Source organism: Heliangelus exortis, chromosome 16 (genome assembly GCF_036169615.1).
Source record: "Heliangelus exortis chromosome 16, bHelExo1.hap1, whole genome shotgun sequence".
NCBI lineage: Eukaryota > Metazoa > Chordata > Aves > Apodiformes > Trochilidae > Heliangelus > Heliangelus exortis.
The window spans coordinates 11,879,396-11,905,463 of NC_092437.1; the positions used below are offsets into that span (position 1 = coordinate 11,879,396).

The window sequence follows — 26,068 nt, forward strand, 5'->3', positions numbered from 1 at the left end:
GGCATTGTGTGCCTGGTACCCACACCCCAGGGGACCCCATTTTGGCATGGGGCTGGTTTCTCAGCTGTTGGCTTTGGCTGTGGGCTCTCTCCTGTGCCTTAGCCATGGGGCTGGATCCCAGCAGGATGGGACTGTGGGTGCTGCTCCCCCCGACGTGCAGGGCGCTGGGGGGGTTTGCAGGTGCCATTACAAGCACCTGGTCATTGAATATTTATGAAGTAGGAAAGCAAACCAAATGCCAGGAACGAAAGGAAACCAAACCTGATGCTTGCAGTTACTAAAAGAGTCAGGAATTGGTTTCTTACCCCCCAGCTGTGGGGCAGGACCAGCATGTCCCCCAGGGCAGAGGAATAAGAGGCAGCAGACAAACCCAGCAGCCAGCTCCATCCATCCATCCATCCATCCCAGCAGGGCCAAGCTTGGCTGGTGTAACCTGGAGCCACTCTGATTTACACCTTTGCTGCTGCGCCAGCCCCAGAATCATCACCTTTTTCAGCAGGATCCCATTCCTAAGGAATGGAAAATTCACTGATGTCTTTGCATGGGTCTGGTGCAATGAAATAGTTGTTGCTCTCCTGCTGGGCCTCAGGGAAAGCTGCTGCTGCTGTCGGGGGGGTGGGGGGTTAATCCTTGCCAGCCTCATCTAGCTGGGGAATGAGGAAACCTCTGGGTGATGTGGGCTCAGAGTTTTTGAAACCCTGTTTCTGTAGCTCTGTGCCCCAGCAGGCAACGGCCTCAGCACTGGTGGTGCCTTTCATTTTAACTATTTAATTATTTTTAATCAGTTCTCTGAGTGCTCCCTGGGCCCTTTTGTCTTTTTTTTTTTTTTTTTTTTTTTTTTTTTTTTTTTTTTTTTTTTTCCCCTTTTTCTTTTCTGATTTAGGGACTAGAGGAAATCTGGAGCAGATATTATCAGCTTTCCACCACACACAGAACTTTTGTGGCAGGTTCTCTCCTGTGCCCGTCACCACCCTCACCCCACACTCTCATGGTGCCAAAGCCAGGAAAAGGGTTTTCCCAGTTGCTCAGCCCTGGGGAGCACAGCAGCCTCTCTTTCCCTTGGCCCAGCTGCTGCCTCTGTGTGACCACCAGAGCTTTGCCTTGTCCCTGCTCAGGGGGCCACCAAGAGGACACAGGTAAGGAGCTGCCCTCTGTTGCAGGAGGCAGTACAATGGGTAGTGCTGGCCTTATTCTTTTCCACAGCTAAGAGAGGACCTCAAGCCCAAATATCCTGGATTTCCTGGTCCTGCAGTGTCTTCCACCCTCCTCCATGCTGATGATTTCTCTCCCCACTGATACAGCACCAGAGTTGGAGCACCAGAGATTTGGAGCTTGTGACAAATCATAACTGTTCCCAAGGCCCCAGGTAACCAGGAGCATTTTTTAGACAGTGCCCTGGAACCCTCTGGTGACCTTACCACAGGCTAAGGCTGGGCAAAAGAACAGGGTGGGGTGAGGTGGGGGCATGTCCCAGGCAGGTTGGGTCCCCCATTGCTCCCTCCCAGCCACCTCTGCCCAGCAAGTGCCTCCAGATGGCTCAGGCTGCATTTTCTCTTTGATCACTCCAGCCCCTGGGTAGGTGGGTTTTACTGCTGCCTCCTTTGGTTAGTTTTTTACATGAATCCCCTGCCCTGGCACAATCTGCTTTGGGGGGAGAGAAGCTGCCAGGAAAATCCCTGATTTTGTTACACCAGTGCCAATGGGAGCTGAGAAAAGCTGTGGGTCAAAGCAGCCGCATTTCACCTCTCTGCCTCATCCCATCTTTTGTGTGATGGGGAAGGTGTATGGGTCCTCCTGGGTGTCTCACTGGGTCTCTCCCTTTCCCATGGCCTCCTCTCCCTCCTCACAGCAGAGATAATCTGGTCAAGGAGACCAGATCTGACATCACCCTGCAAAAACAGGGGAGCTTTGATCCATACGAAGGGAGCAGTGTGAACACAACCCATGTGTTGGGGCCTTTTGGTGAGTTCCTGTCCTGCTCCTGGGTCCCCATCCATCCTTCTGCCTGAGGCCAGGCAGAGCTGGGATGTGGGTCACACATTTACTGGGAATCCAGTAAATCATTGTGTGAAAAAGAGACGATGCTGCAGGGTCTCCAGCTGAGGGTGTCCTGTGGGGATGCTGGAAGCACTGCCAGCCCTTGCCAGTGTAGGGATTGGGCTAAGTGTGAGGACAGGGTGCCTGGTGAACCCCCAAGGTGTGACACCCCAGGGGTAGGGCTGAGTCTGAAGGGCTGCCAGGGTGTCTGGATCTGGAGTGGGATGGGGAGGGGAGAACAAACAGCATTGCAGAAAAATATATATTAACTATTTAATAAGGAAAAAAAAAAAAAAAGTCTCCCAGCTGGGATTCATCAGGAAGAGCTTTCCAGGAGAAATAATAAGGCAAGCAGACCCTGGCCAGTGCAGCAATACCTTTGTGCTGGCTGGGGTGAGGTGTCCTGCTGGGACAGCAGGTTGAGCAGCCGAGGTCCTGGGGAGTGGGGGGAGCCCCTCCAGGATGCAAGGAGCACCCTGAGGAAGGGATGTCTTGAAAAAAACATCTGCAGGCAGCCAGAGCATGGGCTGTAGCCCTGTGGGCAGCCCCCTCTGCTGAGAGCCACCCCAGGGGAGGCTGGGGAAGGGGCTCCCTTTCCTTCCCAGAACTGCTGGTATTGAGCCTAAAAAAGGGAACTGTTGGATTCTTTACCAAAGAAGGAAAGCTGGCTGCCTGCCGGGGGAAGGATGCTGCAGCACAGCCCACAGGTTGTTCCACAGGGCTCATTCTGGGCTCGATTTGGGGGGGCACAGGGGCCAGATCCAGCCCAGCGGGTTGCGGTGCTGTGCACCCCCCTGCTGGGGGGGCTGAGCCACCCCGACCCTCAGCACCCCGGGCTCTGGGGAGGCAGAAGGGGTGGGGGTGAGACCTGTAGTGTGTGTCCCCCTCCCCTGAGAGCTCTGCTCAGCCCCCCCACTGCCCTGCACCCCCGGGAGGGGTCCGGATCCCTCTTCTCAAGCTTTGTTCCACACCTCCTCATCCCTCTCTCTCTGGCACCACCACCAACCAACAGAGATGGGAAAAGTGTCCTGCAGCTGGAGAGCTGCTCCAGAGGCTCTGGAATTATTTCATCAGGAGGGACTGGAGCTCTTGCTGAGCTCCAGGTCAACTGCAGAGTTATTAGAACTTAGTAAATGTGGTTTTAACAACCATCTGGCACTTCTTTTATATGCAATAACCATCCCATTACATTGAAATAAAATCCACATTTAAGGCACTTAATTGCACAAGTGGCTTTTTTTTTTTTTTTTGCTTTTTTTGCTTTTTTTTTTTAATTTTTTTTTTTTTTTTTAATGAGATGAGACAGAAAAAAAACTAAACCACCCTTCCTGTTTCCATCTGTTGGAGCAGAGGAGTTTGGCTGCGGGGCTCCAGCCTCCTCTCCAGGCCACGCTGGGGTACGGGGGGGGATGTTTGAGCCCCAGAGAAAAGTGTCAGGGGAAAAAAAAAAACAAAACTAAATCTTCCCCTCCCCTCCCGGCTGCTCTCCAGGAAGGGCAATGGGATTGGGAGTGTCCGCATCATCCCAAAAGAGCAGAGGCAGAGGGGTGGGTGTGCGAGATGGGTGTGCGAGCGGGAGCTGCTCCGGCTCCGCGGGAATCTCCCCAGGAAAGCCGAAAGCGAAGTTCCCAGTGCCCTCTGGAGGAGGAAGAGCAGCGGCTTCCAGCTGGATGGGGCCTCCCGGGAAGTGACCCCCAGCACCGGGTCCCTCCCGCAGGGCACAGGGACATCCCGGAGGCACATCCTGCCGGTCCCTGGAGCTCTTCCCAAGAGTCCTCTGGAATACTCGCCACGGGCTTCACCTTACGCTTGCTTTTTTGGGTTTTTTTTCGGTTGGTTTTTGGGTTTTTTTTTTTGTGGGTTTTTTTGGTTGTTGTTGATTTTTGGTTTGTTTTGTTTGTTTGTATTTTTTGGGAGAGGCTACTTTGGAAAAAAACAGGAGGAAAAAAAAAAAAGGGAAAATGAGGTTCCCCTGGCTTTGGGATGGCCCAAACGATCCCTTCAGCCTCCCACGCACCCCTCGAGGACACGATTCACCCCAGGAGGCATCACGCGGGGTGACACGCGGGGTGACACGCGGTGTGACAGCTGTGAACCTGCACACCAGGGCGTGACGCAGCTCGGCACGGCAGGCACGGCGCAGTTGTGCCGTATCGTGCCATGTCCTGCTGTGCCGTATCGCGTCCTGTTGTGCCGTGACTTGTCACGTCCTGCCGCATCCCATCGTGCTGTATCGTGCCATATCGTGTTCTGTCATGCCATGACCTGTCGCGTCCTGCCGCATCCCATCGCGCTGTATCGTGCCATGTCCTGTTGTGCTGTATCATGATGTATCGTGCCGTATCGTGCCGTATCGTGACCTGTCATGTCCTGTCACGTTCTGTCGCGCCCTGCTTTGTCCTGTTGTGTCCTGTTGCGTCCTGTCGCATCCTATCGCATCCTATCATGCCGTATCGCGACCTGTCGTGTCCTGTCACGTTCTGTCGCACCCTGACATGTCCTGTTGCGTCCTGTCACTTCCTATCGCGTCCTATCGCACCCTCACGTGTCCTGTCGCGTTCTGTCGCTTCCTATCGCGTCCTGTCGTGCCGTACGCGCCCCCGCCACCGCTTCCCCTTTAAGGCGCCGTGACGTGTTGAGCGCCTCGGCCAATCAGCGCCGCCCACATCCTCGCCAGGAGCCGCCCCGTCCGCCGCCGCTCTGGTCCGTACCACTCCCGCCTCCCAGGGGGATCCCCGCTGTTCCTTCAGGGGAAGCCCCTCCGCCACCGGGAAGGCGCCTCCATCCCACCTCCCTTCCCCTGCTTTATGATTTCTGTCACATCCCCACCGTGTCAGGGCGGGTTCCCGTGGATCTGGGCGTCCTCGTTAACCACTCCGTCCTTCCCTCCTTCCCCGTAGTTCTGCGTGGTGGTGCGGTCAGGGGCGGGGCCCGGGGCGGAAGAGGCGCCGTGGCGGAGGTGGCGGGCGGCATCATGGCGGCGCCGGGTGAGGCGCGGGGTGCGGCGGAGAGGGAGGCGGGGAAGGGAAGGGCGCGGGTTAACTCCTTGTCCCTCCGCAGGTCGGGTGGCGGTCCTCGGCTTCCTCCTCCTCGCCGGTGCCCAGGCCCTGGCCCCCAGCCACCGCCTCACCGACCGCGACCTGGCCCGGTTGAGGGCGGTGCTGGAGCGGCCTTTCCCAGACCTGCAGGCCGCCTACCACTCCATCGTGGGCCTGGACAGCCTGGGGGTGCGGGTGGCGGACGAGAAGGTGAGCTGTGAAGGGGCTGACGGTGCTGTAGGCCCCCGGCTTTCCTTCCCCCTCCCCGGGGCCGTGCTGCTCAGGCCCGCGCTTTGCTGTGCCCAGCGCCTGCGGTGGAGTTACGAGTTTTATCTATCGAGCTCCGTTTTGACGGGGCTGAGAGGAAAACGTAAAGCATGCACGCGTTATGTTCTTAGCGACTGTCAGGGCCAGGAACTGGCGATCCAGGGACCTGGGAGTCTGGATTGACAAGAAGCTGAACATGAGCCAGCAGTGTGCCCAGGTAGCCAAGAAGGCCAATGGCATCCTGGGCTGGCTCAGGAACAGCGTGGCCAGCAGGTCCAGGGAAGGGATTCTGCCCCTGTACTCAGCGCTGGTGAGGCCACAGCTTGAGTCCTGTGTCCAGTTCTGGGCCCCTCAGCTCAGGAAGGAGATTGAGGTGCTGGAGCAGGTCCAAAGGAGGCAACTGGGCTGGTGAAGGGACTGGAGCACAGATCCTATGAAGAGAGGCTGAGGGAGCTGGGGGTGTTCAGCCTGGAGAAGAGGAGGCTCAGGGGAGACCTCATCACTCTCTACAACTCCCTGAAAGGAGGTTGGAGCCAGGTGGGGGTTGGTCTCTTTTCCCAGACGACTTTCAACAAGACAAGAGGACACAGTCTTAAGTTGTGCCAGGGGAGATTTAGGTTAGATATTAGAAAGAATTTCTTTACGGAGAGGGTGATCAGACATTGGAATGGGCTGCCCAGGGAAGGGGTGGATTCTCCATCCCTGGAGATATTTAAAAAGAGCCTGGATGTGGCACTCAGTGCCATGGTCCAGCAACCGCACCAGTGGGTCAAGGATTGGACTTGATGATCTCTGAAGTCCCTTCCAACCCAGCTAATTCTATGATTCTATGATTCCTTCAGGTGTGTTAGATGAATACATTGCCCCTTTGTCTGGCCAGTAGTGTGCCCCGGGCTCTCTTATGCTGACTGCCTCTCTGTGGTGGTTTCGGGGCTTGCTCCTTCACAGCCTGGTGTGACATTACTGTAGCTGTCAGTGTTTCATTGTTCTGCAAGAGAGATCTCTGCCTACACTCTGTGTTGCTCTCCTATTAAATAGAGCTCTTATTTCAACATCAAATTCAGCTAGGTCACTTGATCTTGCTATTTCTTTACATAAAAATATGTTCCCTTGTGTGCACTCTAGAAACAAAGGCTCATGGTACCAGCATGATGCTTGCTGCTTGTTTTCTGGTTAAATGGAATCTTAACGATTTATCTGTCTCATTATCAGTTAATGATGAACGGGCTACAGATTAATGAGTGGCCTAATTGCTTGCCTTCATACTGTAGCTGCTTACCTCACTTCTTCCTGTATGCTTTGGAATTCTGTATTCTGCAGACATCCATGAATGATTGTGTATGATGGGAAGGAAGCTCACCCACAATATTTCTGCTCATCCCTGTGCTGTTAGATTTTCCATACTAAATATACCATAGGACTTGGGTTTTTTTATAGGTTTGAAATTAGTACTCAATTTAAATTCAGGCTGCAGTTGAGTTCATGTGAAAAACCCCTCTCTCTCATAGCAGGGTCCACCTTTATACAACACTTAGCAGACTTCAGTGTGGGGGGGGTTTAGGCTCTGCTGCATCAAAAATACTCCTAGGGATTTTGTTTGCCTTTTTCAATGTAAGAATGCATAGCAGTATGCATGAAATTGGCTCAGAATATCATTTAAATCTCTTCACAGTGGCTTAAGACTGTTGCCTTGAGCTAACTTCTTTCTTCACAGGCTGCATGCAAATTCATCAAATCTCACGTGGACTCCAGCAGTGTTGAATCCCTCTTCTATGCTGCACAGTCCATCCGGGTCCTGGCTGGCTGTGAGGTGAGTTGGGAGACATGAAGACAGATGTTACCAAGGAAATACTTATCTTGAACTTTTTCTTGGGTTTGTTTTATGCATTGCTTTTCTTCTTGGGGGTTGTACTGTGTTATGTATTGTATAAATAACAGATGAAGTGTCCAGGAGTGCTCTGTTCAAGGCAAAGTGTGAAAACACAAAGCAAATATTTGGTGCAGAGAAAAAGGGAACCAGCACCTTTTAATAGAATTCATAGCAGCTGCACCAATGACAAGCTTTTGGGTAGATGCTAAGCTGTTTGTGTGTAAACCCTGTGCTGAAACACTGCAGGGACACAGCTGCAGCCCAGCTGGACTGGAGGGTTCAGCCAGCCCCCAGTTTTGAGCAGTACCCCCAGCTGCTGCACAGTGATGTGATGCCAGATGAAAAGCAGGAACATGTTACCAGGATAAATGTGAGTCGTGGATCATGCTGAATAGTTGATACCTGACAGCACAATTTAAGGATCTCATTAATTAAAATATATTGTAAAGGGCTTCCTCTCCAAAATTTACAGTAGTTAACTAAGCAAGTGTGTGGCACTAGGAAGAATTCCTTGGGTGGTGACTAAAGGCCTTGTGTTCTCAGGTGTTAATCAATGTGTTCTTCCTCAGGTCACCATTTCAAACGAGACCAGGGATCTGCTGCTTGCAGCTGTCAGTGAGGATTCCTCAGTCACTCAGATTTTCCATGCTGTTGGGGCCCTCAGTGCCTTTGGCCTTCCCTTAGCATCTCAGGAAGCACTCAGTGCCCTCACTGCTCGACTTAGCAAAGAAGAAAATGTGCTGGCGTAAGTCTTCCCAAGGGAAATCATTCCCTGTTGCATGTTTATCCTCTCTAGGCAGTTGGTTTTGGGGGTAAAGGGTATTTTAACCCTTAGTTTTTGTAATACAGATGTCAGAGAGTAGGTGCTTCCTCCAGAAATGGTTTTGTGCTGTTTTCTCTGTGACTTTACAAATGAGCATAGGTATTCACTTTAGTTCAGGAGAAGTGTCTGGTAAAGAAGACACATCCCAAAGAGAAGTCTTCTCTTGAATAGAAAAGATTCCCAACAATTGGTTTTTTTCCTTAAAACCCAGCCATGGCTCCATCTCCTTTACAGTTGCAGTAGACATGGTGCTCTTCCTCAGCCTGTGCTGTGAGGTGGAAAAAGCATGCCAGGAAACAGAAGGAATCTTGGCACTTTTCACCAAAGAACTAAGTAATTTTCTGTGAGGGGAGAGATTTCCTTAAAAGCGAGGGGAGAGATTTCCTTAAAAGCAAGAGGAGAGAAGGAAACTTTAAAACTTGCTTTGTTGACAACAAAAGAATTACTTCTTGTGCCTTTGTAGCAAGTCTGGGGATCTGTGCTGTGCTGGGATCAACGTTTGGTTTTTCTGTGTTTTTGAATGTATTCAATGCAATGAGTTCATTGCAGCAAAAGTGCCATTCCCTAGGGATTTCTAAGTTCCCATTAAATCGTTTCAGATTCATTGTCTTGAGTCAACTGATACAATTACAGCTGTTTTACACTTCATGCAGAAGAGAAACTGCAATTGCTTTGATTTGAATGATGTTTGATTGTTAAGGAAAGAAAATCATACAACTGTTTGCTCTTGTTTAAGAACCATCCAGGCTTTGGAGACGGCATCTTACTTGTCCCAGCAGGCAGATCTAAGTGGCATTGTTGAGGAGATAGAGGTAGGAACATACTATGTTCTCTAATTATTGAGGAATTTGGTAGACTGCTGTAGTAGTAACATATGTATTAATGTGAAACACAAAATGAAAGACCAACCTGGCTAATTCTGTGCCTGTCTGATATGGATTGGCTTGGCTCTTCCTTTCAGGCAGATATTTCTTTTGAACTGAGACACAGAAAGTCATTACTTAACAATATAATAAAGTCCAATAAAGGTTTCTTTTTCTTCCTGCTTCTAAATGGCTATTCCAAAACACTTCAGTGATCCCATACTCCTGGTTACAGGCCTAACAGTTCACTTCTGTGAATCTGCTAGAATGCAATTTAAGTTTTAATAATTCTTTCTGCCAGGATCTTGTTGCTCGCCTGGATGACCTGGGTGGAGTTTATCTGCAGTTTGAAGAAGGAATTGAGGCTACTGCACTGTTTGTTGCTGCTGCCTATAAGCTCTCAGACCATGTGGGTACAGAGCCAGCAATGAAGGAGGTCTGTATCTGCCTTTCCCTTCCTTGCACACTGCAGCTCTCAAGAAAAGATCTCCCCAGTCCCTGTTGTGTAGTCCAGGAAACTGGTATAACTGGGCAGAGTTTCAAAAAACAATGAGCACATTCATTGAGAAGGGACATCTTGGAGGGAATGCTAAGTAAAAGAATATAGGAGGAAATTCCACCTTCAAGATCACAGGCTGAATTTAATTTGGGTTTGTGTTGGGTTTTTTTGTTGATTGGGTTTTTTTCCCAAGTGTACAGAAAGAAATTGCAAAGGAGGTCTAGTTTTATTGTGTTTATTGAGACAAGCTGTTTTACAAAACCCCTCTTGTTTCAGGGTTTGTTCTGGTATTTGGCACTTATCTAGCACCTTCCAGTGTTTAAGTATTTTGCAAATGTTATTTACCTGTGAGAAAATGCAATCACCCTAGTTTGGGGTGCCCAAAATGAGTGGCATAACCTACATGAATCTAGATGCAAAACTTGTTGACTGAAAGGAAAGGCTGTTGGAAATTCCTTTTGAGCTTAAGCTAGAAATCATTACTGCAAGATATCCACTTAGTCTGTGTTGTGGGGTGTTTGTTTTTTCCCCACAATAAGTTAACTGAGGTAGATGTACTTTGATTGAGAATGGCAGCTCCCTGAAGCACAAGCCAAAGTGGCAGGGTTGAGACAGGAGCCAGTGTGAGCCATCTGAGTTCATTCCTGGCTCTCTTCCACACTGCTGCCAAACAGACTAAAGCAAAATAATTTTGATGTCATTTTTGAGGTGGTGATTCTGCTACACACAATTCAGACTGTCAGCATCCAAATTATGCTTTTAAAAAAAAAAAGTCCAATTAAGGAAAATGGTTTAGTGTTGTTTCAGAATTGGGCTGTCAGAGGTGCTATTGTTGGGACTTAAGCTTTATCTCTTGTGAATGGTGAGAGTGCCTCCAGAATGCCACAAAACTCTTTAAAAATTAACATGTATTTGAAAAAATAGCTCCCTTTTTAAATTTTATTTAATTCCATAATTTAAATGAGTGTGTCAGTTGCTGATTAAGGTCTGGAACTATGCCATGCTCACCATATAAATGAAAAACACTGCAGGATTTGCACAATGTGGGAGTTCTGCAGCATCTGTCCGGGTGCTTTCTCTAGAGTAAGGTCATGTACATTGGTGCTCATTAGTACAATTAGGAGGGTGATCAGTTGAGATGTGGATTTCATTTAAAAGTGATCTTTGTAGATTTCATATTGCATTGTTATATTTGTCTTTTATTGTCTATATTATTGTCTTTGCTTACTTTCATTTCTGATCAGAATTTAGCCCACAATCCTGTGTTTGGATCACAGTACACTTGGCCAAATGCTTTGTTTTCCAGACTAGCATGGAGTGGTGGAACAATCTAAAAAATATTGCATACTCTGCAGAGTGTGGCTCAGATACACTAACCCTACAAAGTCAGAATGTAAAAGCAGCTGGGGGGATGTGGTCCCACTCCTTCCTTGGAGAGCACAAATTAGCTTTGGCACATCCCAGAGCCTGAGCTGGCTCTGTGCTCCTGGTGGTGCTGCTTTAAAGCTAATCCTCTTAGCATGAGGACACTGCTGAGCTGAAGGCCTGCATGGCTTCCAGAGCCATTAAGGTGGCCATCACCTCTCTGTGGCCTTTCCAGCTTGGCCAGTAGCCAGGACATCCAGCCTGGTCCTTCCCACTCTGTGAAGGCAACTGCACTGCTCCTGGGGCTGTGCTGGTTTTGCAGCTGCACAAAGTCGGGGTAGCTGAGCTAATGGCATCTTCCAGTCTGAAACATGTGAGGAGGTAGATCCAAATTCTACTTTTGCAGGTTTCCAGCACGTTACAGTGCTCATGATTGGAACCTCCCAGCCAAGAATAAGAATGCTTATGTGACACTCAAAAGGTAGCTAATTTTGGGGTTCCCTCATAACCTGAGTTGTTTTTAAAGCAAATGGGAAACTGAACAGTCTTAATGAATGTTTTTATTAATAACGTTATATTGAGACAGTTTGCAATGTTGTGGTAAGCTGCTGGCGCTTATACCTGATCTGCTTTTCCTCTTTCAGGACCAAATTATTCAGCTGATGAATGCAATTTTTAGCAAAAAAAATTTTGAGACCCTCTCGGAGGCTTTCAGTGTCGCTTGTGCCGCGGGTTCTTTATCCCGGAACCGCTACCACCTCCCTGTCATTGTTATCCCTGAAGGGCCTGCAGCTGTGTCTCACCATCAGCCTGTGCTCAGGGTGAGTCCTTGGCCCCAGATTTATCCCTTGGTTCAGTCTTTAGTATTGTAGGTCTGGGCTGACTGCATGTGTAAGATGATGTCTTTCATTTTTAGCTCCAGGACTCAGTTTCCACTAGATCTGGGGTATTATTGGTGTTTTTCGGAAGCACTGCCTGGAGAAAGCACTGTGTGGAAGTCAGCTCTGCTGAATAGAAACTTGAGCTTTCCTGGTTAGGTTGGAAAGAGCTAGGTGATTCTAGGGTGCTGGACAGGGGAGAGTTCTGGGTGTATAATACAGAGTCAGAGGTGTAGTGAGTCATCTGTGCTCCTGCATTCCCTCTGGCTTCATGGAAAACCTTGATTTTTCTCTTGTAGCTACAAGTGACCAATGTTATGTCTCAGCCCCTGACTCAAGCTTCTGTCAAGCTTGACTATGCCAAGTCTGCATCTAGCAAAGCTACTGTCCTTCAACAGACAGCATTTGCTCTATCAGGGTAAGCATATAATCTTATTTTTACAGTTTGTAAGGCAAACGTTTTTTTTTTTCAACAGTGTTGGTCTGGTTTCCCTTATGGGTTCTTCTGTCAGATGTTTGTATGGTACTGTAGTTGTGCTTTGTGACCAAGCATCTTTGGTAGTGATGGTGAATTTCTGTTGCTTTTACTCTTGGGAGTAGAGAATTGCAACCTTTTTCTCCCTTCAAGGGAAATTTGAAGACTTCTCTTCCTGCTGCACTGAGCAATGTTACTTTTCTGCTGCATCCATCTGGTTGCCTGCTTAACCTAACTTAGAGACTTCTTGGTAGCAAGATATTACCTATTTGTAGGCTGCTGTTTGTGTTCTAGAGGTTACTTTAACACCTTGCTGCTTTGTTACAGTGAGGTCTTTGAGCTGAACTTCATGAATGTGAAGCCTGCAAGTGGATATTATGATTTCTCTATCAGTGTTGATGGAGATAAGCGATTTATTGCTAACAAAGTTGAGGTGAGTTGGTGCTTTTTGATGGCATTTTTGTTCTGTGCCCTTTCACTGAAACAGCTTTTTATTTATGGCTGTTAAGGATGTTGCCAGCTGTATGGCATTTTTATCACATTTTTCTGTGATGCACTGGATTTTGACTCAGGTTTATGAGCAGTAACCAGATTAATACATGATCTAAAGAGATTTGTGTGAATTTCAAAACTGACTTTTCACTTAGATGTTGATCTAACAACATGTGAACAAAGGCTAATGGTGGAAGTATTTATATAATAGCCCAAAGTAGCTGTGCAAAAAAAGGCTGGGTTGTTAGTTCTTCAGAGCACTCAGTATTTGAGTTTGTAAATCTTGAGGCTTTGCTAGCAGTTGTCTGGGGATTGTCTGAGGTAGGGGACCTGAGCATTTGTTGTTGCCTGTTTGCTCTAGAGCCACGGGGCTCTTTTGTCATTTTCTAACTATATGTGGTGATGCTTTTGTAGTGGAGAAATAGTGATCAAAGCAAATGCAAATGAAATCTTCATTTGGGGCATACATACCATCTTTTTGGTGGCAAAAGCTGTTATACCACACCTTTCTGAAAAAGAGCTTTGGCTAAACACTCAGAGTTTGTTACACTGAGAATAATGTGATTTTGGTGACTACTCATCAAGTCACCTCAGTGTCAACAGCTGAGAATGCTCTCCAGTGGGTCTGTTCCCAGGGTTAGTTCTTGCCCTCAGCCACCTATTTGAGGAAAGGGTTAACTTTTAAAGTCTTCCAACACCGGCAGCTTAGAGTGGAGGAAGATACTTATTTAGTAACTGCTGACCTTTACTCTTTGGATCAAATTGCTGTTGTCATTGTAGTAGTAATAGCACGTAGGAGTGTCAAAAGGGGATTGATTGGTCCTGCTTAAGCTGGCTGCTGGCACACAGAGGTACCAGGAGGAATGCATTAACACTGGTGGCTTTGTGTGAACCCCTTCTAATAAGACACATTGTTATGGGGGAGGACTGCTGGGGGAACTGCTTTTTTTTTCCTTACTGTTATTAGCATTAATTGTCCTTAATGCACCATCGCTTTGACAGTAATGAGCTAAACCAGTGGGTTATTACTCCAGGCAGAGACTGCATTTCCTGGCATTAAAATATTTGAGAGATGTTTGTGTACTGTTCAGCTGGAAGGGGCTGTGTGCAGCAGAGCTGAGTTGCCTTCACATAACTTTTTTTTTTTAAATGAATATTTCATTAGTCCATCTTTCTTTCCTCCCATCTTGGAACAAACCATGGCTTTAGTAAAGTTAACCTGAATACTCTACATGTTAATGGATCTGTTTTCAGGGGTAGTCTATCTTAAATTACACTTTTTATTGTACAGGATCTGCCAAGATTGTTGTTTGAAGTCTGACCTGAATAGTTGGATTGTTTTTACATATTTATCCCACTTGTTCCCTGTAAATTACTTTTTCGGGAGAGGGTGTGGGGCTGGTTCACATGAGCAGCCCTGTAGTAACAAATTGGAGTATGTGATGAAAAATATCTTGGCAATGCAGCCTCAATTCTCCAAGGAAGCATTCGTAAGCTGTGAGAAAAAATGTGCTAATTAAAACTACAGACTGCAGTAACTGCTTGTGTTTAAGAGAAGGATTGAAGTCAGTCAAAGCCACTGTGGTTCAGTGCTGAATTAGCTTGTGGTTTGGGGTTGGGAAGAAGGCAGGACATTTGTTTGGGGTTTATACTGTGATTAGCACAAAGGAGAGGGATAAATGGTGGTGGTAGCTGCCTTGCACTGAGGGGTCAGTGCTGTTACTCCCAAGAAAACCTTGCTGAAGAAAGTGCAGGGCTGCAGGAATGCTTTGGCTTTTGCCTGCTGGTAATAAAATCAGTAGAAACCTGTTAGGCTTTAGGAGCCAAAAAAGGCATAGCTGGTTGGTGTCTGGAGGCCTCTCTCACCTCAGATTGCTAGCCAGGAAGCAGAAGCACATCTGCACATGCAGCTTTCAGATGTATCTTATATGATGTAATAAGTAATAGCTCAGTGCTGCTAGCTTAAAAGGAAAACTGGTTTGATCTGGATAGTTGGACTGTTTAATTTAAAACAGTTCTCCAAAGGGCAGGTAACTTCAGCCTGCCTGAGAAGCTGGTGTCTTCAGAGCTGTCTGCTTGTGCAGGGAGTGAGGGGATGGGTTAGGAGGAACTTTGCCAGAAGGTAAATTGCTCTGTTGCAATTGTTCAGGTTAGGTGCTGTCTTTGGCTTAGGGCAAAGGAGACAGAAGAGTTAAAACTTCTGCAGTAGATTTCACTGTAGTTACTGTATGTAGAATGCTGAGTAACTTTTTTATTGTTTTGTTGCAGTTGAAAGTGAAAGTTTCCACAGAAGTGGGGATTACTAATGTAGATCTTTCTACTGTGGATAAAGATCAGAGCATTGCACCCAAAACTACCAGGTAAAACAACTCAAGTGTGTGAGTGATCCTTTAAGGGGCAGCCCTGGCTCTAGAGTGGAGATCTTCTGAGCTTTGCCAACATCAGCTAAACCAGAGGAATCTTGTATTGGAGTAACTACAGAGTTATACCCATACTTTTTCTCTTAAACCCATGAGTTCATTGGGAGAATACTGGTTATTTTATAGGTGGCTTTCATTAATACTGAAATAAGTATAAACAGAAGCCAGGCCTGTTCCTTTGCTGGCACCTCTCCAAAGCAAAGGCAGGTTAAAAGAATTGTGTTAATGTTTCTGGTCTTATTGGACTTGGGTAGAGATGCTGTAAAGCAACATGTACACTGTATTTGGGAGGTGTGGCTGTGCCATTGCTTGGTGTACTGGAACTTAATGAGGTTGTTTTTACACTTGTTATAGTGAAGTGCATGGAATTTAATTTAGGTTGCACAGCCTCTCTGAGGCCTGTGTGGGTGTGTGTGTGTGTTGATACAGCCTTCTTGTGCTGATGTTTGGGTTTTTTTCTGTTCTGCTGGCATCACACCTTTGGTTGTAGCCTTGGCTAAATGCAGTGTGGGGTGTAGTGTTAGCAGAACCTTCTTCTGGTGTTCCTTTAAACCTCACAACATGAAACTGTTTCACTTGAAAACAGGCCAGGTAGGTAGCTCACAAAAAAACATTCTAAAAATTCCATTCACTTTTATTAAATTGATGGTGGTAGAGAAAGACATGTATTGGTTCACCTGACTTTTTAATAAAATAGCTCAGCTACAATGAGTAGACTGCAGTACTGCTGGTCAGGCTTGCATGCCTCATTTTGTTTGAATGCCAGGCTTTCTCTTGGAAGTTCACCTCAGGTCTGCTTGTTTTGTTCCTCCTAGGGTGGCTTACCCAGCCAAAGCCAAGGGCTCATTCACTGCTGACAGCCATCAAAATTTTGCTTTATCCTTCCAGCTGATAGATGTGAACAGTGGAGCTGAACTCATCCCTCACCAGGTTAGGAAAAATTTTTGTCATAAATGTGTCACAGGTGTTCTGTCTTGAAGCATCTGAGGTGATGCTTTTCAAGGTGATAATCACTCTTGAAAAGATCTGATGGGTTTTAAGAAGCCTGATGTTTCTGACCCAGACTGGTGGGATCAGTGATCTTTTTAGTGAGGGAGTGGATGCAGTTCATTTGTTGGGGCTGGATGTTAAATGAAGCCTCTACTGGCTCAGGTGCTCTATCTTATTTAACTCAATAAAATGAGTACAGGTAGCCTGAACTGAAAAAGCACACTTCTGATTTTTTTTTAATATAGATTGTTTACTGAAAATGTCCTTGAAAAAGAACTCTAACAAAAAAAAAATCATCTGTATATAATAGGAAGAAAACCACCCAAACCCCACCTGTGTGTGCATCCCTGTTGAGTGCTTTTCACTTGGGTATTGTTCACCTTTTTGCTCTGTACCCCAAGTGTGCTGCTGGGCAGACGTGGCTCATGCACTTACTCAGAGAATCATTGGGCTTTGCTCATTTGCAGGGATCAAGGCACCCGAGCTCCCAGTTTATAATCCCAGCTGTTGTTAATGTTGTGCTTTTGATTTAGGAGTAAAGATCTCATTTTGCTGGCATCTGCAAAGACACTGTGAGGTATTCCAGACCTGTTACAATCTTTCCTTTCAGACTTTTGTCCGACTTCACAACCAAAGGACTGGCCAGGAGGTTGTGTTTGTTGCAGAACCAGACAGCAAAAACGTTTACAAGTTTGAACTGGATACCTCTGAAAGAAAGACTGAATTCGACTCTGCCTCTGGTACCTACACTCTTTACTTGATAATTGGAGATGCCACTCTGGAAAATCCAATCCTGTGGAATGTGGTATGTAGCTGGCAGTGTGGTGATATGATTTTCACATTACTGGCAGTTGATACAGGAGGTATGACAGAGGCTTGGAAGAAAAAGCTCAAATGTCTCTGATTTATAGTTAAGCAGAATCTTTTTGGCCATTTTTGGACTTTAGATTGCTGTTAATTTTAAGTTTTTAAATAAGCATCAAAGCAAGACTGAAAAGAAAGTTTGTTTTGTTGTTCAGTGGAACAGAAACTTCAGAATGTTTATGGGTTTGGTTGTAATTTCACACCAAGCACTTCACAGTTCAGCCTTTCTGTGCTTGCTGTGCTGGAAATAAGCCCAGATTCTAGTGATGGGTGAGTAGCATTGGTGCCTGTGTTTGGGAGAAAGTGCTTCTTAAAAATCTGGTGGCTTTTTCTTAGTTTCCTTTCAAATCATGTCAGTCATAGATTCATAAATAAGGAAATAGGCCAAAGTAATGTAGGAGGTTTTATAAAACTTTTAATATGTTAAGATCAAACTTCCTGAAGCTGCACAATTTCATTTCAGGCTGATGTTGTGATCAAATTCCCAGAAGAGGATGCACCATCCACAGTCCAGTCCAAAAATCTCTTTGTTCCCAAACCTGAAATTCAGGTACAGTCAAAAATTTTAAAAAATATTTGGAGATGGGAGACTAGTCCTGGTGTTGCTTGTTCTCATCATCGTTTTGAAAAATCACCTCCTTAAAAATTTTAAAATTAACACTGTTTAATGTATGCAATTAAAGGAAGACCAGAGGCACTGCTTAATGGAAGGAAATTTGTTGCAGTCCTCTAGAGTGTGAATAAACAAGCTGTGTGTTCTACCTGTGAGAGAGCAATTGGTGCCACTGAGAAGAGTAAAAACTGCAAATTTGTCTTAGTAAGCACCACAGAAAGCTCTCTGCTTCTGCAGATTTCTCCAGCCTCCTTCCAGCCATCTGTGCTGATGACAAGCTAAGGAGTGCTTCTGTGGGTGCAAGGGAAAGTTAATGGTGCAAGAGATCAAATGTGCAGAGACTGGAATAGACAGTACCTTCAAGAGGAATGTTTGCTGTCCAAAGACCACCTGGGGACACACCAGGCTGCAGCTGGTCCTCTGGGGAGCTGAAAAGCTGCCCTGTTGGAATACTCCTACTTAAGAGTTTCTTTTGTTTGTTTGCAGCACCTCTTCAGGGAACCTGAGAAGAGGCCTCCCACTGTGGTATCTAACACTTTCACAGCACTGATTCTCTCCCCCCTACTTTTGCTGCTCATTCTGGTGAGTGAATTGGGCCACAGAAGATGAAAACTTTTTCCCATCCAGTCCAGGGTCACTCGGGAGGCTGACAGGCTGACCTTGTTAAAGCTCTTGGTTAATCATGAGTAGCACAGCAGTGCTGCAGCCATAGCTGGCAAATGGCAGTGCAGAGCACTTGTCTGGTATTCCCTCTTTCCTAAACTGTTTTTTTTATTTTTGAGTTTATAGCCAAAACAGGAAAATACTTCTGCCAAGTAGAAGTAGGGAGAGTGATTTTCTTCAGTGTCATTCTGCTAGGAATGTTAAATAACAGTGATCAGATTAAGTTATAGCTAAGACTAGAATTTCAGAGGTATAAAAAGCAGTGATTCTGCCTGGCTCTTAATATATCCATCACAACACCTGGGTTACTTAATCCTATCAGATTATTCCCTTTTATGGACATACTTGGTATTTGTGTGTCTGCAGTTGAAGCATCTACTGCTACTCACGATATCATCAGATCAGCATTTTGAACTTAATGGAATATAAACTCATCTAGGCAAGTTAAATCACTCCTTATTTGGAGGATGAGACAGTAATTTGCCATTAGCTGGCCTTGCTGAAAGCTGATGTTCAGATTGTCCACTGGTCTCTGGAGTATGAATCTCACAGTATACATGTTGATGAAAAATGTAATGAAAAATTCAATGAAAAAAATCTCATTACTGCTTCTGTTTTCCATCCTTCACACATCTGTCTTTTGGACTCTTAAACTGAAGCTGTTTTCATAAGCAAACATCTTGTATCTATAGCTGTTCTTTTCCTGAGTCCCAAACTAAAACCTTACTGTTATTTTTAATTAAAGTTGATTTAGCAGGATAGAAATAGCAATGTTTATTTTTCTAGAAAATGTAGATTTGAAGCAATCCCATCGTTTTAAGAAAGATAATTAAGGAACTGCCTTTAGGCAGTCAGAAGCAGTAGGGCAAACTTTCACTAAAGGAGGTCAACAGTTCTGTCTCTAGCAGCATTTCTCTTCTTATAGTAGGAAACAAGTGCTCCTGTGAAGAGAGCACTATTCACTGAAGAATGTAAAGCAAACAGGCTTGAAAGATGCTGAAGTTAAAAATAAAAGCTTGAGGTTTTGTTTCTTTTCCTTTTAGTGGATAAAGATAGGTGCCAACATCTCCAACTTCAGCTTTGCTCCCAGCACCATTGTTTTTCACCTGGGACATGCTGGTAAGTGTCAGAGGCTTTCTGCTTTGTTTGACCTTCTCACCTGGGCACTACAGATGAGAGCCCTGGTGGTTAATGGGCTTGCAGTCTATTAAGGATAATGACATAATAGCATAACATTTGTTCTCTTGTTTTCATCTGTCTTCCTGCTTTTCGTGATTGTTAATATGGTGATAAACCTGTTTTGGCCATCAGCTTATAACAGCAGTCATTATCTGGGCTCCTCTCACACACCATTTATCTGTACTTAATAGAACTTCTTATTTCCAGAGGTCACACTTTCTTTATTGCATTTTTAGCCTTTGTAAGCAGGGAGTTTCTGTGGGGATTGAAACCTGCTGAAATGTCATCTCCATCTTTTCCTTAAAGCTCTTTTCCCATGAAAGCTTTTTTTCTTTGTCTGGATCATTTTTTTTCATCAATTTTTATTGCCCTTGGTTGCACAGTTATTTACTGTCTTGACAGAATTTCAAGAAAATAGTGAGTTGGGAGAACCTGGAATCTACTGTTATGCAAATGAGAGTGTGTTGATTAATGCAAGTCAGCTTCCTGGGAAGCTTTATAAAGCTGAATTCTCCTACAAATGTGCAAAGGTTAATATCCTCTACTGAAGGTCCAGGGTGCCCTCCTCCTTTTAATAGCCCTTCATGGCTAGAGTGTGTCCATAGTTTTCCACAGGGGGCTGGCTGCAAGCCATCAGTGTGACATTTTTCTCCAGTGTGGACACCCAGGCACCTTCTTCCCCTGGCAATAACAATATCTTCAGCTCTGCTATTTCAGGACTTCAGTGGTGAGATAGAAACCCAGCAGTTAGGGCTGACAATACAACATAATTTGTCTCAAATGCCATTTGATCCCTGGCATCTGTCTTTTTTTTTTTTTATCACAGCAATGCTGGGGCTCATGTATGTCTACTGGACTCAGCTCAACATGTTCCAGACTCTGAAATACTTGGCCATTTTGGGTGGTGTCACATTCCTGGCAGGCAACAGGATGCTGGCTCAGAAGGCAGTGAAACGGTGAGCCAGGGATGGAGAAGTTGGTGGGAGCTGCTTTTCAAATCAGCAGGAAGGAGATGATGTTGATTCCATCATGGGGCAGTCACTGATCAAGCAGTGGATGCTGCCTTTGGTTTTTGCATCTGGTGTGTGGGGATGAGCTTCTTGAACTCATAAAGGCAACAAGCTGCTCTCTGTCTGCAGCTCACTGCCACTTCAGAGAGAAGAAGGGTCCTTGTGGCCACTTTCTGAAATGAACAGGCACAGAGAGAAAGCAAAGGGTGGAAATGTGTGCACTCTGGCATGGGGAAGCTCATGTTTGGCAAGACACATTCATTGATAAATTTGGTATAACAATAAATCAAGCTCTTACAATATTGTTGGGTAATGAAAACCACTGTAAATACAGAGGAAACCCAACTCTTCTGTAGCTGTGCTTGTGAGAAAAGTTTTAAGAGGAGGAAGGTAAGGAGGGGATATCTGACTACTGCCTTCCTCTACCTAAAGGGGGATAATAGAGAGCAGGGCAGCTGATGTTTATTGGTGGTGTTCAACAATAGACAAAATGGCAACACATGCAAACAAAACCAGGGAAAATTTTGGTAAATATTATGAGATACAACATTCAGTTCTTCTGATCCTTCACACAGTGTCTCCTCCTATGCAGTGTCTCAGGAATGTGCTGTGCTTAGGCAGCCTGCAGACAGTTTGCTGACCCAAGCTTCCAACACAGTGCATTAATTAGAGCTTGAACTGTTCTCTCTCCTTCACTTCTGTCTCACAGGGTTTTCATGTGAGACCAAAGTTTTAGCCCTTTTGTATTAATGTGTAGTTTGGCTTTGAAGATGATCTTACTGACCTGCTTTGACACCAAACCTCTGCTTTTCTGACTTCCCCCTTTTGGAGCCAGTAGGAGTTGTTTATCCTTGGATATCTATTTACATAGATATCCCTGGGTTCTCACTTCTTTGATTATATTGTATTAAAACCAGGAAAAGGGTTGTAAAAAACCCACAAGAATATAATTTTTCAGGGGGCTTATATTGATTTGTTGTCTTTAAAACATCTCTACTTGCATGGCTGCAGCAGGGAGAATGGTCACTGCAATCAAGCCTTTCCATACCATCCTCCCAGCTTTCTCAGCCTTCCTCCCATGGATGTCCAGCCCTCTCCACTGGGGCACTTTCTTGCTCTCCACAGTTTCTATGGGGATTTAGTTGCCAGTGGGGCTATGTTGTAATTGAATATTTCCTTTTTAATTTAAAAAGTAATGATAAAATTGTTATTAATTACAGATTGCCTAGGATAAAGATTTGGGGGAAAGTAATATAATGGAGCTTTTTTTCTGTAGTGTCTTTGCTCAACCAGGGCTTCTGTTAGCACATAAATGCAGGTGGTTGGTTCCTACTTCAAAACACTGCAGGGGGGGCTGTGTGCTTTTTCACTGTAAATGACATGAAGCTGCAACTACAATAGCAGATCTGAAAGCAAAACTTCTACCTTAGGCTAAAGTTAAACCCTTTGTACATGACTTTAATGTTCAAAAAGACATCTTTTTGCTAGCATGCTGCTGGCCTGTCTGAGATGAAGTGCAGTGGTAATTAAGTAGATTGCACTTTGAGGCAAAGCTGCTGTTCCAAAGCTGCTGTTCCACTCTGGAGACCGCTGGCGGGCGTGGGACGGGGACTCTCTAAACCATCTTTTTACAGAAGTTACCAGAAGGCCTGGTTTTGCTTTTTGCATTTCTGTTGCTGGCTCTGGTTCCTGGAGCAGGGCTGCTTTCCTCCTTCCTGTCTTTTCTGAACCTTTCTTCCTCTCTCCTTTTGGCAGGATCGCTGCAGAGCAGAGCAGTAGGTTGGCAAAGTATAGAACGCTGCGGTAAAAGGGGGTTTTGCTAGTGACCAGCTCTCCTAGAAGTAAGGGCCTTTTTGGAATTTGCCTTTCCTGGGCATGCTGCCTGTTTTCATTTCATGTCATTACTCGCTCCTTGTACAAAAAGATAACCTGAGCTGAAGCTGCTTTCTTCCAACATCACTTCCTGGGCTTTAAAACAGTCCTTGGGTGTCCTTGGCCACAGCTGGGTTTGCACATTAGCAGAACGTGTCCCCTGAGGCTAAATGGCCTTTGTGTGATTTCCTTAATCATCTGAAGTCTGTATAGGAGCCTGTGTGCATGTGCATACTGCCTTGGGCACCAAACACCTATCAGGTGATGAAATAAACCTAGTTTAATCAGTATTGGCATGTAAATAAATCACTACTGGTGTTGGGTGGAGGAGAACTTGATGGAAATGGCTGATACCCAGGCTGTGCCTGCCCTGCTGTTGCTCCCTAACCCCATCTGCAGTATCCTGGTTATTCAGTTATTTCATCACTTGGTGTGGTGAAAGCTCTGTGTGCAGCAGAAGCCAGGTCAGCACCACCTCATTCAGAACATGACCTAATCCAGGGTTCACCCTCCTATTAGACTGAACTGATGATGATGGCTCAGAGGCAGCAGCCACCAGCCCACTCCGTTCAGTTCATCTGATTGGTCTCCACTATCACTTACCCTTTGTTTTCTTTTTGTTCTGAGCAGGTAAGGTCCCAGTTTGCTGGATCCACAGTGTAGGAGTCAGGATTGCTTGCCACCCTGCATGCTGCCCAATTCTGAATGGCTGTTCTGCTTCATTTCTCATTCAGTGCACTGTTTTGTTTTGGGGAAAGGAGACAGCATCTGGGACAAGTCCTGTGAAGGGACTAAAATCAGAACACACTGCACTGGTACCTCTCTAGAGCACCTGCTTTCTCTCGTGTTCATAGCCAGTGCTCCAGGCATGCACACACACAGTGCATCGAACAGAGCTCAGTTTTTGTGGTGCAAAACAAAACCAGTGTGGGTGGCTGTGTCACAGAACCCATGTGCACTGTGATGGGAGCAGATCAGATAATATGGAGGATGATTTCTTGAAAATTACCTGTGAAGAGTTTGGCATTGTGTTACCCTGTTACTACCTCTGCTCTCCCTCGAGTGTTCTGAGGGATTTTTGAGGTCTGTTGGAGCACAGAACAAGCTATGACAAGTAACTGGTTTTCAGCTTTTCAGTGGCTTGTTACCAAATGCCTCATAATTGTGTTCTCTACAGCTGGCATGTTTTCTGCTTCTCAGCCTGATATTTTAACTCCTTAGTTCCCTGTGGCCTGGGAGTAATCCTGGAAGGTACTGCAAATAACTTATTATCCACAAACAGAAAGTTAGATTTCGTGCAGTCACAAGCATTTTTCCTCATTGCTGGGTATTCTGCTAACCCAGATATGTCAGTTAAGATTGTGTGGTTTCCAACTTCTAGGGATGGACTGTTGAGCATCCATAACTATCCTTGTGTCTGGCCTCTTGAAAGGGAAAAGGGACCCTAAAAAGATTGGTGTGCTGTGCCCACATTAGGCTACTTCATCTTCCTGGGGACATGAAGATCTTTTTTTGTTTACATGGACCAGCTGGTTCCAAGTGGATAGATTGGCCCTGTTTAAAATAGAGGAGCAGTTAAGGCACTTTGCACTTGGCCCTGCTTTTTTTGCTTTATGTTTTACAAGGCTCATTCATCCCTTTTTCACCAGAAATTAACCTTCATTTTATCTGACTGTTTCCATCCTTGAATTCAGTCCTCCATGCCATCACAGTGCTGGTTTTATCACTGAGATGAGCTTCCTTTGAGAGAGAATTGAGGGGTCTGGGGACACTTCTGCTGTTCAAGGAAGTGCTTTATTGCTTGGAAGAGTTAATCTTTTGGGTTTTTCTTTCCAGGACACACTAGTATCAGAAGAATAGAAGAAATGAGGAAAAACAAAGCAAATGCCTTCAGAACAGAAGTGAATAAATTACTGAAAGACAAGAAGAAGGAAGGCAGAAGCAGATTTTTTTTTTTTTTTTTTTTTTTATAATAAGTCAAAAGGGTGCCAGTTATGGGGTTTTTTTAATGTTCATTGTTGTGTTCATGCTACTTGAGTGCTTTTCATGTGAATCTGGAAAATCCTTTCTTCCCTGGATCCCTCCCCCTTTTTGTCCCCAGGATGTTTGAATTTCCTTTAGAAAAAAGAAATTGCAATTCTGCCTTTTCCCAGGTGCCCCTTCCTCATCCTAAATGATTTGTGAATAAAGAGGAACGAATGGTCCTGAATTATGGTTTTTGCCTGTCTTAGAGGCTCTGATTGATTGGAATCTGGGCTCACATGAGAATGGAAAGGGCTTTTTCTGGTAGGTAATTTTGTCATTTATTTGTCATGAAATGAGTCATTGCTGTGTGAAGTGTCCCGTTCTTTTATGACCTTTCCCAAAGGGACATGTCCCAATAGGAAGGGACTTCCCACTCTTGTCTGACCCTTGTCATCTGCATTTCTCCACTAATGCCTCTTCTCTCTGACTTCAGGCTGCTGCCAGGCTCTGCTGAGCTGCCCTGGGCCCTCAAAGCTCAGGCAGGAGGAATCCTTAGGGCTTGGCTCTTGCCAGGAGCCATCTGTGGTGCTGGCATGCCTGGCTCTGGCTGATCCTGCCAGATTTGGTGGGTTCCTTGAGTGGGTTCACTTCCTTTTCAACCTCTGGAAGTAACTTTTTCACTCCAAATAGAAATTTGATTGAGATTATTGTTTCTGTTGCTCTATGAAACTCAGTGCCAGGAATCTGCTGGTTGCCATGTGGCTACATTTGAGTTATTAAAGCTCTAACTTCTGAATTGCTGCCCTCAAGCCCATTTAGCAGTGCTGAGGCAGCAGACTTGGGCTTTATTGAATGACACATTGATAGTAATGACCAAAGACCAAAATCTCTTCCTGATGAGAAACCTCCACATGGGAGGTTCAGCAGTTCCCTACCCTGCATCTCTGTGTTGGCTTCTGCTTGTCCCGTGTCAGATTAGGTTCCTTAAAGGCCTTTTGGCAACAGGACTTAATCACATGTCTTTTGGAGATTCCAGAAAATTAAGTCAACCAGCAGGCTTGTGGATAAAGGGTGTGGAGCTGTGACCTCCAAGGAACTTCACGTGTGAGACATGACTGCTTTATAAAAACCATCTTGCTGCTTTCCCACTGCAGTTGTTCACACTTCGCTCACTGTTTCAGTTCTCTGTAATAGTTCCTACCTGTTTCTTCATTATGAGCATTATCCTGGACACCACTGAAGTTTAATGAACTGCTCCTTGGCCTCTGCACTCCTTCAAATCCCTGGTCTCATGCTGCATTCAAGTCCTCAGGGACTAAAGAAGTCTTAAGAAACAGTTAAACTACTAATTCTAGTATCTTACCCCGGAATTCCTTTTCATCCTGGTGAGTTCTTTTTTGAGCCTCGTTTTGTTACCTATCAGCTTGATTTTATAGCTTATTTTTCTACCAATGCTTCATGCTAGGGCAGATCCTCCAGTGCTTTCCCTGTAGGGCTCTGGCACATTGTGCAAGGAGAGCACAAATGAAAAAAAATCCTTGACTGCTGCTGCAATTTATCTTCTTGAAGGCATGTGTGTCTTTATTGATTTTCTGCCTTCTTGGCTACATGTTGGAAAGGTTGGTTTTATTCTTTTGGCCTTATATTCCTCAGATGTTTTCTGGTTTGCTTTATTTGTTTTTTTGTCTAATCTCTCAGAGCATGAGCATGTTTCCTCATTTTGATGCAAAATGAACTTTGAAAGGGAGTCACTTTTATTTCAGATAGCTGCAGTCACACAGCTACTTAATTATACAGACTTAGATCTTTCCAAAGTGTTTTTGATAGTTGTTTTGCTTTTACCTGGAGTATCCAGTCTCATTTTGCATATAGCTTTTATGACACT

General features: G+C 45.4%; 1 protein-coding gene across 2 annotated transcripts; it reads left to right on the top strand.

The window, feature by feature from the left end:
* The first annotated feature begins 4,943 nt into the window (after positions 1 to 4,943).
* On the top strand, positions 4,944 to 24,427 carry RPN2 (ribophorin II). 2 transcript variants are annotated; one of them, XM_071760197.1, is made up of 18 exons: positions 4,944 to 5,024; positions 5,098 to 5,285; positions 7,057 to 7,152; positions 7,782 to 7,957; positions 8,772 to 8,847; positions 9,200 to 9,334; positions 11,407 to 11,583; positions 11,940 to 12,058; positions 12,443 to 12,548; positions 14,876 to 14,967; positions 15,843 to 15,957; positions 16,628 to 16,822; positions 17,345 to 17,431; positions 17,981 to 18,076; positions 19,201 to 19,276; positions 20,163 to 20,292; positions 22,102 to 22,187; positions 24,055 to 24,427. In XM_071760197.1, the coding sequence occupies exons 1-17, from the start codon at positions 5,012 to 5,014 to the stop codon at positions 22,151 to 22,153; spliced, it is 1,929 nt and encodes a 642-aa protein (XP_071616298.1). In that variant the 5' UTR covers positions 4,944 to 5,011; the 3' UTR covers positions 22,154 to 22,187; positions 24,055 to 24,427. The 2 variants fall into 2 exon arrangements, with proteins under 2 accessions (XP_071616298.1, XP_071616299.1); XM_071760198.1 differs by lacking the exon at positions 22,102 to 22,187.
* The last annotated feature ends 1,641 nt before the right edge of the window (positions 24,428 to 26,068 follow it).